General features: G+C 36.2%; 1 protein-coding gene across 8 annotated transcripts in view; it reads left to right on the top strand.

The window, feature by feature from the left end:
* TBC1D5 (TBC1 domain family member 5) overlaps positions 1-16,057 on the top strand; it is a 317,794-nt gene that overhangs the window by 189,489 nt on the left and 112,248 nt on the right. For all 8 annotated transcript variants that reach the window (XM_063154185.1, XM_063154177.1, XM_063154169.1 and 5 more), the window contains 3 exons: positions 973-1,023; positions 1,117-1,186; positions 6,395-6,567. In XM_063154185.1, coding sequence (XP_063010255.1) covers positions 973-1,023; positions 1,117-1,186; positions 6,395-6,567 — 294 coding nt within the window. The remainder of the gene's footprint in view (positions 1-972; positions 1,024-1,116; positions 1,187-6,394; positions 6,568-16,057) is intronic.

Raw genomic sequence — 16,057 nt, 5'->3', positions numbered from 1 at the left:
AGTGTTGCAGTTGGATATCCAACTATTCTTTGACTGGGTAGTAATATTATGTTTACCTATTGATCCTCCATTTCATTCAAAAGTATGTGTGTATGCATGCAGTCATACTCATACATATAAAATATTGCATCAAATGGTTGTCTGCTTTTATTCGTGCCCCATATGTAAGGCTTTAGTTTTTATTAAAAAAGAAAAAAGAAACCAGTTTCATTCTTGTGATATTTAGGACATTTTGTTTGGTTTTTTGCACACTGGAGTCCAGCAGTGAATAAAAGCTAATTTAATTATGTGTGCAATATCATATAACCTCTGTAGGTACCCTGCAATGTGACTGCCCAAAGGGAGTTAAGCATTAAGATGATTATCTACAAGTGTGTGCTTTTATTCAATGTCTGTCCTTAGATATCCTAAAATTACCTAGAAGATGCTCTTCAGTGCTAAACAACTTAAAATAACCATGTGTTATGTACAGCATTCTGTTCCATGCCCACTGAAAAAGTAGAGCTATGCAGCAAAGTAGATGGAAAAGAGGTGCTGTCACTGATTAATTGCTGTTAAAGTACAATAAAAATACAGGCTATTAAAACAAAATAAATTAATGTTTTGATACTGCATATTTGACCAGTAACCATTTTTTTTTTGTTTAGGATAAACAGTGATAGATTGTGCAGCAATCAATTATTCTAGATCAAGCATATTCAAATAATACATTGTGACATTCAGTAATTTGTTATTTGGAATAATTAGATGGTTACTTCATTGTAGTGCAGACAAGGCAGCTAATTTGTTTTTGATCTTTATAAAAAGGAAAGACTTCATTTGTTCAATGGAGTTGCTCTTTTTAATTAAAAAGGCTAGTTTTCTCATTTGCACTTTATATGAAAGTTGGCTTATAAATACATAATACTACATGGAGAACGCTGACCAAAAATAAACATTCACATTTGGATTGTTCACTGTTGCCTTTTGCAGTGAGGAAATGAAAGTTCTTTTGAATCCTGAATATCTGGAACATGATGCCTAGTAAGTTTTAACAAGTTTCTTTACATTTAATTTGCTCTTATTTGTAATTGACACCATTGTTTAACACCAAGTTTCTGGGTTGTTCCCTTTCAGTGCAATGTTCACACGTCTTATGAAAACAGCAGAACATTGGTTTTCAACTTTTGAACATGACAGTCAGAAGGTAAATATTGCTTTAAAATTTACTTACTGTGCTCTTAAGCAAATGTGATTTTAATATGATTGATGTTCTTTAAAGCTAGCTAGACATCTCTTAACTTGGTTGAAGCAGTCTCAAACCAGTTTACAGTCTTTAAAGGTTCTTCAGAATTTGGTCATAAGCACCTGTGGAATGTCTTCAGGTGAGAGTTTCTATCTGTTGAAAGATCCCATGGTAATCAAAGCCAAGTGTACAGACACAGATTTTTCTGTACATAAGTGATGTCCTTGCATAGCATTTGAAAGAGTGCCTGTCATAGGCACTTCTGTGTGCCAAAAACCCGTGCAAATGTTACTTTAAATAGGTAAAGTATTAAGGCATGAATTATTTTCAGCTGTTTACAAACAATTTGCTTTAAAACCAAAACTTTACCTGTAGACTGTCTGTCAAATGTCAGGGTGTATCTTTCCTTGACATAATAACTCCATTTCCTTCATTTTTTTTCTTAACCTTAGAATATTCAAACAGAGGAAATGTCTTTGCCTTCAAATCTCTGGTGTATCTGTATGGACACTACTGACTTTAGTATGTTGCTGCTTTCATAAAAAAGCTTTTGCAGTGTTCTAAGTTTAGTTTTACAGAACCCTCCTTTGCAGGGACCTTCTAGAGACCATCTAGTCCTTGCCTGAATTTTTTCATTCATGGCAGAAAGGACAATTCCCTCAGTCAGTTGCTCAAGATTTCCTGTGACAACCTTCTTTTCTTGTCTCTTTCCATCTTCATGTTTCTCTTTTATTTTTAGTTCAGGAAAATTATTTGTGTGATGGAGCGTATGTGTGGAGGCTCTAGCAAAATACTATTAACAGCGTTATGGGTATTGCCAAGGCTTTCAGTGTATTGTATCCTAAAAGAGTTGGTGTCCCAGCTTAGTTTCAGTTTGATTCACTTCACTATTTTTCACATGGAACATGGGGAGAATATCTAGAGTTAACAAAAACTTCATGAGAATTCATTTGGTTATGGATGTCCATATGTGTGCACCTAAACCTATAGTTGCAAACTGTAATTAGGGAGTACTGGTTTGAATGGTGGTTTTGTCAGTCTAATGAAGTGAAAGTTGTTCACCGAAGACTCATTTAAAACCATCTATTTCCTCTAAATATTTAAAATATTATATATTTTATCAGATATGGAGCATTGGTGTCTTAGCCTAAACTGTCTACAGTTATAAATTATTTGGATTTTTATATAATTTCAGTAGCTAGGGACAAAGCATATGAGATACAAATTTTATGAAGTTACTACATAGGCACTTTTATTTCAAAAAAAAGGCTGTGAGATATGTTTCTCTGAGTGTAGCTTTTCAAAATTCAGTGTATTCAAATGTATTTGTTCTAGTTTGCATGACAGAGGTGGTAAAGTCTGAGGTTCAGTTTTATTCCAGAAAATAAATAGGTCTGCCTACAGATTTGCAGTGCTTGGGTAGAAGGTGAAAATTTACATTGCCCTTTGCAGTCCTTTCATGGCATAAAAAATTAACAGAGCAAAGTGAATGGATTAATATCTAGTTGTTTGTTTTCGTTCTTTGCAAACATGTATAATCTTTAATAATCCTTTCTTGTACATATGCCTTTTACAATCGTGACTTTGAGGGTTAGCTACATAGTAAAGTGTGAATCTTCACAAAGGAAGCAATGAAATTGTGTGCTCTGAGAGACATGTTACATTTTACAGCCTCTAACAGTTGTTTCCATTACTCCCAATTGCCATTAGAGGAGCTTCTCCAGCTACTCCATTCCCTAGTGGTTAATGAGAGAAATCTGTCCTCAGTTTATACTTGTACTATGTCCTAGCCTCTCTTTACTGCTGTAGCATTTGTTTCCTAGATGCATGAATATATAAATTGTATTAGTATCAACTACCAGCCATTCCAGTTCGTGTTCTGGTAGATAATGTTTTGTGACAGCACTTGGTGACTCTGTTCCTAATACTTTGCTGAAGTTTTTAGCTGCATTTCACTGGCATTCATATTTAAACTGTTCTTAGAGGTGAATCTGGTGCTCTCCTATAAACAATACAGCACATTCTGAGCCATCTCTCATTTTTTCTTTCTATTGTGAACCACATTCTTTTAGTATTGAACATTTATTTTTCATAGATGTTAGTTAGTAATAGATGACTAAACACATGCACTCAAATCTTTTTGCAAGACCTGAAGGCTTACAAAAAGAAAATGTGTGTTTTCTCTCACATGGCAGATAATAATGTAGTGAGTATGAGCAGGAGCACAGTATTGTGTTGTCCACTTGGCTTAGGCACAAGCACTGTGAATCATTTCTAGTTAAACATTTTGGCGGCTTAGTTTTATTAGTTTATTTGAGCATCTTTCTGTTTGGGCTGTTTGTTTCACACCAGCTATGTGATTTTTGGAGCAATTTCAACTGACTAGAGGTATTGTCATTTTCTCAACCAAATTGCATGAGAGGAGAAAACAGACATGACTTTGTTGCACTCTAGTCTTCCACCGAGCTTCTTGGTGGAGTACACGGAATCAGGAGGCATGGACAGGCAAGGCTGAGATATTGGCTGCAGCTGCTGCCTCACAGATTCTGTCATGCCTTGAAGATTTCTGTTAATAGGGTTAATTTCTGAGATGCTGATAAACTGCATTTTGATGGATACCATTTACTTATCTCCTGCTTTTAGAAAAGGCAAGCCAGCTTATACTATTGGATACACTTAGCCATGTTTGATAGTCAGTCAGTCTGACAGTCAGCAATGTGTCAGTGCTGCATTATGCCAAGGTGCACAAATGCTGCAAGTGACAAATAACTCCAATTTTGGCACAGTGGAAGCTTGCATTAGTTTTTGATATTCACAATCTTTCCTCACTTGAGCCAGGGTTTAATAATCTGTCTTGTAATTTTGTAAAGATGGCTTGAAACCCACAGACAACTAATGGTGTAAAGACTAAACTGAGTAATAGCTAGTCTTTTCATATTACAAATTCACATAAGCAGAGGGATTCTGATGTTGAGCTTTCCACATAAGGTTTTATACCTATAATAAAGAAAAGCTTAAAAACACAGGTCTTCAGAGTCATCGGAGTTCTGAATGCATGAAGTGGTGAAGCTGAAGTCAGTTTGAATAAACTGCAATAAAGTTTATACCCCAGATGTGTGCCAAATGACAGAATATGCACAGTCTACAAACACATAGAGTTACAGACTTTTATGGTTGGTTTCAAAGATAAATCCATATGTTTATGAAAAAAATTAATATAGACTGACATTTAACATTAAGGCAATATTATCATATCAAGCTTTAAGAGTGGTTTTCTGTATATAAGAATACTAGTGGGTACCTAAAATATTTTCAATATTTTGCACTCGTGCATATGATCAAGAAAATAGTGAAATGGATCTGAAATTATAGGAAATAGCCATACAATGCAGAAATAAAATTCAGAGTACAAAGAATGCTGCCCAGCTTGGTCAGAAAGAATTTACTAGAATAATTTTTAAAATGAGGTAGGAGAAGTATTCTTTCTTAATGTACCTGCAGCTGTGAAGAACTTCAGTATTTAACTAAGTAACAGAATTGCCTATTGGCCTCTAGATGTTTTATTTTAAATTCCTGTTTGTTAAAATAGCAAAGATTTTGAATAAATACAAGCTATGTCAGTGAGCTTTATGTGACAGTCTAAGGGAGCTTTTGTCAAGTGATTTGCTGGAGTATCTTAAATGAATATGTCTTGGTACCACAATAGCATGGTTAAACTACCACACTATAACAGACAGATCGGTCCCTTCGCTGCAATTGCCATAGAAAAGCAACAATTAAGCAGATTTTAAGATAAATTTATAATCAATCAGGTCCTTAAATAGAAACATATTACCTGAAAACACTGCTCAACATCCTACCATATTTTCTGCAGTGCAGAAATCAAATAATTAAGAAAAGGTACTTCAAGCAAACTCAAAAATAGACACTTTGGTAGACATTATTAAATGTTCACTGCCCATTGCTTTGTTAAACCGTGTTGTAAGTGATTTTGAAATAACCATAGGAAATGACACTGGGAATAGCTTACACAACAAAAATAAACTTTCTTTGTTATTGAATGTTAAAAATAACGCTCTTTTCATAATATTGGAACAAGTGAGTTTGTATCTAAACAATGTAAAGTGCAATGTAGCTCCCTGAAATTATTAACCCTTTGAGCTGGATAATGATTCTCTATTAATATAGTGAGCAAAAGTGTAGAAAAACAGCAGCTGTTTTTTCAAAGTGAAGCTTTTGGGTCAGAGGTCATGATGACAGATTGTGGCAAAGTCATTGCAAAATTCTTCTCATCTTTCTGTTCCAATTTTTCCTGTTTTATAACCTTAACATTGTTCTTAACAGATAATTTCTCCATTTCCCTGCCCTCCTGTCTTTCTCTTGATAGGTTTGACTTCTCCTTTTTTATTTTTGCTTCTCCTTTTTATATGTTTCCTATTCAGTCCAGTTCATTATTTACTGCATTTCTTTCTAGCGTTCTGTCTCTTTTTCAATAATACCTCACTGTTTTGCACGAAGAATGAATTTAATGCCGTTCCTGTTCAAAGATGCTAATACTCCACTGGTTTTCACTTGAGGTGTGTTGTGCTGTAGCTCATGGCATAGTTTGCACAGCCTTCAGGTCCAACCAACTGCTGTCTCATTGTTCTATTTCTTTTTTCCTTTAGAAGTTTCTGATGCTTTATCAGAAACTGTAAGTTTTAAGGTAAAGCCACTAGATTTTCTGTGCTAGGGAAGCCTGTTTAGAAAGGATTGTTTGAAAATAAGTTACTTCCTATTTGGTATGCAATTTATTGTTCTCTAAGGGCATATATTCTCTACTGAGTTACCATTCATCTGCTTTACTCTGGACTGACTCAGACTGCTGATATTAAAGCTAAAATAAAGCTGTCAACACTTTGTCAGAGCATGAAAAGTAAAGCATGCACGTAAAAATTGATGCGCAGAATGACGGGCACTCCTTGGCACTCCTGGGAGAGGGAATCCCACAATACTTTCCACAGAAGTGGATGCTTGAGATTCCTCTTCTGCTGTAAAAGAAATGAGTTATTACTATGTTTTTTTTGGGAGCCAGTGTTTGCAACAAATGAAATCTCCTGCACACAATCCCTTTAGATAGTAAGGCTTCGTGATTTGTTCTTTTATTCACCCTGTTATCTCTGTCTGCAGGAGAAAGATGTGATGGTGACACCCATGCCCTTTGCAAGGCCACAGGACTTGGGGCCATCTATTGCTATTGTTGCAAAAGTAAATCAAATTCAGGATCATCTGCTGAAGAAACATGATATTGAGCTGTACATGCATCTGAACCGACTGGAAATTGCTCCACAGATTTATGGACTGTAAGTGTTTGCAAATCATTATTCATTTAATTCCTTGGGGGTTTTACTTCACTATATTAGGAAATTTTCCCCTTAAAATTTGGATTAGGGAATGGGACTAAAAAGAAGTACTTATCTCTTAGAACTTATTTGTTTTGCAGCATTACAGTAAAAGCCACCCTACTGCTGCAGCTGTGACCACTGTCATTTCCAGTGCAGATAAAGTCCATTCAGCCGCATATTAGAAACCCTGATGAGGAAGACTCCTGTACTTTCTGAATCAAGTACAGAGTCTGCGTGGAGTTCTCCTGTAAGAACACGTGGGATAATAGGACATAAAAAACAATTAGCATGAGTGGTTTGTTTACTTAATTTTATCACCAGTTTAACATCAGTGAACTTTTCCCTGTTGTGTATGGGGTTTTGGATGCTGGTAATACAGGGCGAGTGGCATGTTAAGAGTAAAGGCATAGGTATAATAAATTGTGTGTGTACAGAGTCAGCCCAAGTATTCCCTTTTCCATGAAGCTGGTTCATATCCAGTCAGCTGATTGTGTATTAAATACCCCCATTCCAGGGGGGATTGTTGGGCCAGGTGTGACTTTGGATGTGTTTGTGCAGCACTGAATCCAAAATATTTATAGCTGCTGTAGTCAGTCTGGCTCAACACAGAGTGTGAAATTTGTGTGAACCATGAGTAATGGTGAAATGACCATGGTTTTGAAGAAGAGTCTTGCCTTCATTGACTGGGATTCTAGAAATTTGATTCATTTTGATCATTCCTTAAGGAGTTGGCAAGCCATATATGCCTTTGCAGCGACAGAGAAAATTACACTTTTTAATTTTTTTTTTGCAGTGATTTAAAGATTGATTTTGCCTTAAATGAAAAAAAAATGTTATAGGTGTGGCTTTCCAAATGCAGTTGTGGAATGTAACAACTCAATAGAAAATAGAGAAAGGGAAGGAAAAGGTGACTGTGTAAATGTCAGGCCATAACTGCAATACTTAACACTAAAGTCTAATTTGATGTTACTGTAAAATGAAAAAGTGCTGCAACATAATATACTCTCAAGAGAAGAGTTGAGCTACTTATTAATAGCTTACATTAGGAAGATAAATGTAATTCTACAAATCTTACTTAAATACAATTTATAGGTATAAGTTACCTATGGGGGAGGAAAACAAGCCAAGTAAACTCAAGTACTAAGAGGACAGATTGTCCTATTACAATATTGTTTGCATAGTGTGTTTTCTTAATATCTTCACTATTCTGGAAGAGAAAGCAAACATCCCTACTAAAATTCAGGGGTAGTAATGAATAAGTAGACTGTATAAATATCAAGGAAAACAAAAATACATTGTTTCATTTATGAAGACTTATGAAAACAAAGAGAGAATAAAATAAGTTAAACTTCAGAAATTTGCAAGCAGATATTTTGGGGCAAAAATGATTTGAAATGTAGGTATTCACCTCAGTTTAAGATTCTGCCTTTCAGTAAGAGAAATAATTGGAAGAAAAAATTATATTTTAGCTCTAAACATAATATTATAATAACAGAAGAATGATTCAGTCTGGTGTGGCATAAATAGAACTGAATCTGAATAAAGAAATTTACAGTTAAGAGAATGAATTATGAGAGAGAGCTTCAGGCTGACTATCAGGAAAACCTTACTAACAGGGAGCTGTTAGACTGTAAAATAATATATTAAAATTAACAAAGGAAACGCCATCAGAATGTTTTAAAAACAGGCTTTGAAAAGCTCTCAGAAATGGGGGATATCATAAAGAGAGAGTCTGCATGTGTAGAAGAAAGTAGGTTACCTGTGAGGTCACATCCTTCTCTGATTCCTGATTTGATATAGACAGGAGAAAAAGAAGGGGAAAGGGGCATGACTGTGTTGCATTATTCTCACCTTTAATGATGTCTGAACTCTTCAGAGTAGTCATTTCCAGTAGTGAGCCCACTGACAGTCTGAGACACTGTATCTTTTCCTGTATTTAACATTTTTTGAACTAGAAACAGCATTTCTTAAACAACATTGTTTATCAATAATTGCTTAACCTAACCAAACTGCAGAATTCATCTGAGTTTTTTGTTAAGGTTTATTGTTTTGCTGAAGATTTACCAACAATAAATATTCATCTGTCAGCCTTGATACCACTCATAAAATATACAAACAGTAGAAGGAAGACTGGGAACTTTGCTCAAAAGATATTATGGCATTCCTAGATCTACATGAAAGGCCTGTATTTAGTAGCAGTCTACCCTAATTTTCACAAGTTATAAAGTTCACTTATTTAAAATTTAGCATTTTATGCTTTGCATCCTTCTATAACCTTCTGGGCGAACACAAAAGCAATTCTTTGCATTTTTTGCAGTTGCTTCCATCCTTTGGTGTTTCCAAATGCTTCTTTTTTATTTTTCAAACACTAGCAAGACTTGTTTTGCTTGGAGGTCAGGTACCCCAGCTGGTTGTATGTTTCCATGTTCAGAAACTGTCCTTTACAATAAAATGTGATTATACACTTCCTGAAATCATGCTTACCTGCTTACAAGACCAAGGCATTTCAGTATGTGTGGTACAACTCATTAATTTTGCTTGCTGCCCAGTTTTGAAGTTTTAGCTCAAAGCAGTAGATCTCCTTCTCTTCCAGAGTGCAGCAGTGAACAGAGTTCACATTCCCTGGCTGTCTCATTCCCTTGCTGATGGGGGAGGGAGCCCATTTAGGTACAGCAAGGTATACTGGGTCCTGGCTGTGCCGTGCTTCCGTGCTCTGGAAGTTCAAGCTGATGTCACAGACAGCAGCAGCCTTAGCACAGGAATTTCTGTATTTGGAAATTTTGAGACTGCACGTTCATTCACTTGCAGTCAGCACTGCTTGTCCCTCTGATAATTATTCAGCTGCTATTAATATCAGCTGAAATGGAACTAGCAATACAGAGATAAAGGGTTTTTGCCTTATCATTCCTCAGTCTTCTTTCTTTGCCTTGTCTCTCGCTGGGATCCCTAGGTAATGTTTTGCAGAATAACATTGTTTGACTCTCCGGGTAGTACTGTGAATAGTCTAACCAAACTATAATAATTATCTAATCATACCTAATTTTGTACTTTGTGAAGTCAAGTACAAGAATCGCTTGAAAATAAAATGGAATTGATTACATTAATAGTTCAGTGACATGCTTCCTGTTAATAAACCTTTCTCTAAACAAAAAGAAAAAATTGCTAGGATTGAACATAAAGATTGGATATTCCAAAGAGGTGACAGATTGAATATTCAGTTTAATTTTAAAATTAGAGGAGTTAACAATGATTAATGTCCTAGATTAACTGGTACTCTGATGTTAATTTCTTTGACCCTTACGTCTAATTCAAGTTAAAGTACAAAATACTGCAAAATGATACTGCATTTTCCACTGTGGCCAGTGTTTGCAGGGACAAATTAAGCAGTTTAGGCTCTCAGCTTGAGAAAGGACAAGGCTTGACAAAAGTCTTTATATACCTGTAGTTTAGGACATTAAGTTCCATTTAAAGGCATTTGGAGTAGACAACTACTTTCACATTTCACTGAAAAGATGAATCATTTGGAAATGTCCCACATAATATTATTGCCACTTTATTTTATTTTATGTACTGAGGGAGAATTATATTGCACCAAATGAATTTCTCATGGAACTGCATGCAATAAGTACAGCCAGATCATGTAAATATAAATATGATACAGTTGTATAGAAATAATACACAGAAAGGCAACGACAAGGTATAAGGATAAAAAGCTTTATTTAAGAACAAAAACTAAATGTTGGCATATACTCACCAGCTTCTGCATCATAACAGTGATGGCCATATTATACTGGTAAAGCAAACTCTTCCCAAGCACATATCCAGCAGACAGTAAAGCACATGCAGAAGTGAGTGTAAATATTTCATGGTGGCCTGGGCTCTGCACTGGGCAGCGATGCCTCTGCCTCGCGCTGCCGCTCTGCTCTGCGGCCGTCGGTCACAGAGACACTGCCCCTGCCCCTCCAGAGGCACCTGGGCTGCCACTGCCCCAGCACTTCAGCAGGAAAGCCCTCCTCAGGAAGCTAATGAGGAAACACAAAACAAAAGAGAAGGGTGCAAACTAAGTTGCAAGGAGCCAGGCACGAGTGTAGATCTGAAGGTAGCGTTGGAAAGGTTATGTGAGGGTGAAGGCAACAGCAGATGTGCTGCTCCACTATTACTGTTCTTACTTGCTTTGCTGTGAGCACTGCTGTGGGGCATCCACCTGTTTTAGTTTCTCACCCGTGCCATTATGGTACCAGGCAGTATTCTTTTGCGTAATCAGATTGGTCTCTGGAGGGAGAATTTAAAAGGATTTTACTTGTATAGTAAAGGAACATAAATCATATTCATTGTATCAAAAAAAAAAATAATCCTACTAGTTATCTTAGAATAAGAAATCTTTATGATCTGCAGAAAAAGTAGGTCAAAGATCAGTATTGCTAAGGAGAACTTCTCAGATCATGCAGGATGCCTGAATTTATTTTGGATTCTCACACCAAAAGAAAATGAGATAATATATGACATGGTCCAAAACCATTGCATTTCCTCTGTAGCTTTTAATCCAGTGTCATCAATCAATTGGACAGCAATTACAATGAAAGCAACTTGGAGGTACTGTGCACGTAGTAGAGGAACCACCAAAATCTGACCTTGCTATTAAAAGACATTAAAAGGCAAGTATCTGGCAGTGAGTATCTAGAAATTGGTAAGACTAAGTAAATACAAAGTCTTCCTGAACAAAGCAGTAATTCTTATTTGAATGTTCAGGACAAATTAATAATGAACTTAGTATTTGATACTGGAACTGCTGTTGATTTCCGGTACTTATTTTCTGTTTGACTTAAACAAAGCATTATATATAAAACAGATTTTAATGGACTATAAATCCCAGGTTGTCTCTCAGTAGACAACTTGTTGAGGATTTAGTGCCAGATGACCAGCCTTTCTAAGAAATGTTGATGTCCGCTGCTGGTCCCACAAATTGCAAGATACATTCTACTGGATTTTTACATAGAGGTTTTGGGGACTGACTCAGGCATCAGAAGACATTACTATGAATTCTGTCCTGCACAATGGAAAAGTACTGTAAGAGGAAACCTTTCTAAGTTAGCTGACAGAAGGAAACATGTGAAGCTACTTTAGGAAGCTACCATGTATTTTGATGGAGACAGGGATTGCCTCAGCTACTGCTGCCATACCAATTGTGCCGCAGTGGTTTTCTAATTCAAATTACTTCCTCTTTGCAAATAAACAAGGACAATTCTTGAAGATCGGGGTAGGTATTGTACCTCAGGCCACAAGCAAATCCTGCTTAACTCTAAAAGGTGCTTTTGTTCTGTTTTGAAGTAAGGCTACTCACACTTTTGTGCTCTTAAAAGACAGATACCTGTTCCTCATCGCTGCTGAGTTCCTCAAAAAGCTCTCTAGTTCATTGATTGAAAAAATGTGTATTTCATTTTGTGCTGATTCTTGTTGTGTATTGAGTTAAAAATTACAGTATGATGAATTTGTGATTTTGTCCTTTTCCCAACTGTCAAAAATAGTATTTTAGTTTTACCTCTGACTTTAGGATTTTAATATGTAAATATTGTAAAAGACCACTCTATAAACAGAATGAAGGATTGGTTGAGGTGTCAAAAGTGTTTGTCAGAGTTTTACTCTCCTGCTGCATAATTATGTGCTGAGATGATAATGAGCAGTACTGGATGTCTGTGAGGACGGAATGCAGATTCGTCGTTTTGATGCTTCTTGATGCAGGTGATGTGCTTCCCATATGAAGTACAGGGAGTTATCTTTATCTGGGAAGGAAACAAGCAAGAAAGCTTCCATTTTGACTTTTGTTGCATACCCTGAAAAGAAAAAACCTAGTAGCATTAAACATAAATTGGCTTAGAGACCACTAATATGAATACAATTACTATCTTCTTAAATCTGTGATGAATTTAGTAGGAATCTAGACAGGTGCTTGAAAGGCTATCTTTGTCCTTTTTTGGTTTTTGTTTGGTTTTTTGGGGGGTTTTTTTTTGGTATTGGTTTTGTTTTGTTTTGTTTTTTTACTTACGTAGACAGTAGTTGTTGATTATAAAAACAGAACAATGTCTAGAGAAGTTCTACTCCACTAAGGAATTTAAGGTTCCATATATCAAGTATTTACCTCTCTTTTATTTTCTTTATACTTAAATCACATCAGCTGTTCAGATTAACCAGGTACTGTTTAATTTAGTGCACCATTTTGTTTCTTTCAATGACATGGAATTTAGTCTAGAAAACTCATCTTGGAAATTGGTACAAAAAAGGCAATAAGTAGGTCAAGTAACTGTTGCAGAAAGTAATTATCTCAGCATATGACTAAAAATGAAACTGCTAACATGCCCATGCTGACATGATGTTAGGAGGCAAAATACAGCACTTTGGACTTAAGCATTTGCTAGTAACCAACATATTTCCTGTAGAATCCAGTCCTGTGGGTAATTCGTGTTTTGGTTAACCAGTGCTCCATCCTCACTACTTTTTCTTACTAAGTCTGTATGAATCAAGTTGGTATGGACATGCAATCACATGTGACTAGCAACTCATTATTTTCCTGTGAAAACAGACCTTCAAAAATTCTAATGCAGTATTGTAGAGAACCATGTGCACCATCCAGCAGGGAAAGATCACCCTGTCATCAGTCCTTTAGATAAAAGTCAATGTTCAAAAGTTATCTGAAGGCTAATAGAAGCATCTCAAAATCTTTTGTGTCATCTTGATGCACTTAAAAAAGAGCCACACAAAGCAGACCCTCTGCTACAATCCAAGACCAATGGTAAGGGATAGAAGCACAATTTTTAATGAGTAAATTGTAAAATTTAGAAGTTATACCAAACTAGGATCTAGTGGGTAATGCAGCTAAGAAAATTTTGTTTGAAATCTTTAAACAGATCAGCATGAAACACTTAAATGCATAATGTTGGCCTCTTGGAAGCAGAGGTAATCTTATTAAAAAAACCCTAAGGTTTTAATACTTAGTCATTAGTCCATGTCAGAACAAACTAGGCCATTTTGGATTTTTCTAGGTGGGGAGAAGGATGTCAAGGAATTGCATTTGAGAAAAAAGCAATTGGTCGTGAACTGCCTTGAGGTGTGGGATGTCAACTTTAGGGATAGCACAGTCTTCAGTCTGAGTTTCCCTTGGCCTAGGACATGTTAATCATCTGTCTCTTCAGGGTCATTTTTGTCTGAGTTCTTCATTTTAGCAGAAAATTATATCCTGGAACCACAATTCATCACTAATGAAAATGTTTTTGAAAATTAGTGAAATAGTAATTCTGTAGGAATATGGCCAGTCTGCATTTTCTCTAAAAGCATCTGATTGCCCAGTAGAATGCAGTTAATTGGGAGTATATTGCAGTATATAGTGTCAGCATCAGGAAGAATGCTTCCTTTTTGGATTTTCTCCACACCCAAGTAATAATTCACCAGGTAGTCAAGTCACTCTGCTTCCACTCCAGATACCAAGATTAGTTCTTGGATAGCCATTTCTACCCTTATTGACAGTGCTCTCCCTGCCCTTCAGCCTAACCAGATGTTACAAATTGAGGTGAGGGGTTTGGGTGATGGAGGGGGAAAAGATGGGGAATCCTAAAAACAACCTATATAATTCCCCTTACATGTTCTGAATTTCCTCTGGCAGTTGTTTTATTGGGACTTCTTGAGTTAGAAAGATTCATAACAGAGTTGGAAGTCCATGCAACAGTGAAAGATCCTGCCCTGAAAATAATGCAAGAGTCTGTCCTAATTTTTAAAATGGGTGAGCTGGATAGTAGTTCTCCATGACCTTGTGAACCTCTTTCCAACATCTTGCTAGAGTCGTAGAAGCCTCATCAATAAAAAAAATCTTGTTCCAAATAGGTGCACGCCTTGAGTATCTTTTCTGATTCTGATGTGGTTTTGAGCAAGAATTTTTAAAAGTACCCTATGAAATATTAAAGCAAGCCATCCATATCCGAAGAATAAAATCCATTAACGCAGGTCACAGGAATAGGTTGCTCAAGAGTAGTGCTGTTAATTAGGGTGCACAATTTTGTGTAACTTTTGCATATTGTATGAATTCACAATATTTTAGTCTAGGTAAAGCATGAAAAATTATGTCTGAGAAACATTTCTAAGATTAGAATTATTTCACTGAAGTAAAACTGTAAAAATGGGGATAATATTTCATCACACCTCATACTGAATATAATAGCAAGAGGCCCTAAAGGGTTAAGGTACATAACTTAGCAGGAAGGCTCCACAGATTTTGGCAAGAGGAGAAAAATCTGTGCACAGCATTGCGAAACGTAATTGTCGAGTGAAAAAGAACAATAGCAGACAAGAGTAGGAGCTTTTTTCCAATACAAATTTTGAAATCAATGAACGAGTCATACTTGAATCTTTACAGAGAGCCAAGGGTGCTACCCTTCTATATTCTTTCCCTGAAAACACTCAGCACAGCATTTGCAGCTTGGTATTGACTGCCAGTGATGACTCCCTTGAACTTCCAGATAGCACTGTTTCTAAGGAAAAAAGGCCATGGATGCACCTAGACTTTGTTGTTCACTATAGAATGTATTGATAGCAGAACAGCAATTCTTCCCAAATTGCAGAGAAGCAAAATGACATCACCCAATATAGCATCAGCTTGAGAAGCTCATGAGAGAGCACTGCCTTTCACAGACCTTTATATTGCCAGCTGTCACTTTTAATGGTCTGCTTTTCTTACTTCTTATCACCTTATTTGAAATTAGGAAATTAGGACCGTGGTTAGCATACTTCCTTTTATTACCTTTTATACACTTTTTTGTCTGAAAAGGTGTCCAATACATTGATCTTTGAATGCCACAGAAGCAGTATCTTTTGTTCCTGGTATTGAGAAAAGGGAGAGAGAAAAGAAATTTCTTTTTTTTTTTTTTGGTTTTTAAGTTCACAAAATAATATAATGCAGAAAATATGAGATGATGAAACTCCTGCAGCTTCTGACTGCTTGTTACTCCTACCAGTAATGCTACCAGGCTTTTATTCACAGAAGTGGAGACATTAGCAAAAAATGTTTTCATACTTTGGATAAATCTATAGACACACCCACATGTGCAATGTAGCAGCAGAACTGTGTAACATGTTGTATGTTATGAAATATCTTTACAGTGTTTAACTCAAAATTCCACTCATCTAAATGAAGTCTTTAGTTGTGTACAGCACACACAGTGAATGTTGTGTGATCTGTTAGAGTCTAAGCTTGGGCCTTGCAGTGTATTCTATTTCTAGCAAGCACATTTAGGACTTACATGCAAAATCAGTAATATCAGGTTCAGGGCGTTTTTTACTAATGGAAATACAGCTGGCTAGAAGTATATGGCACATTTTGAATCAAAGAATTCTCATTGTTTTACTTCTCTATGAGAGAAATCACAAAAGAGTAATGTCAACAGAAGAAAACAGTCCTTGCAGA

The sequence above is a fragment of the Melospiza melodia genome, chromosome 1 (assembly GCF_035770615.1).
Source record: "Melospiza melodia melodia isolate bMelMel2 chromosome 1, bMelMel2.pri, whole genome shotgun sequence".
NCBI lineage: Eukaryota > Metazoa > Chordata > Aves > Passeriformes > Passerellidae > Melospiza > Melospiza melodia.
The sequence above is the reverse complement of the archived record's forward strand: the minus strand, read 5'-3'. Positions and strand labels throughout refer to the sequence as shown.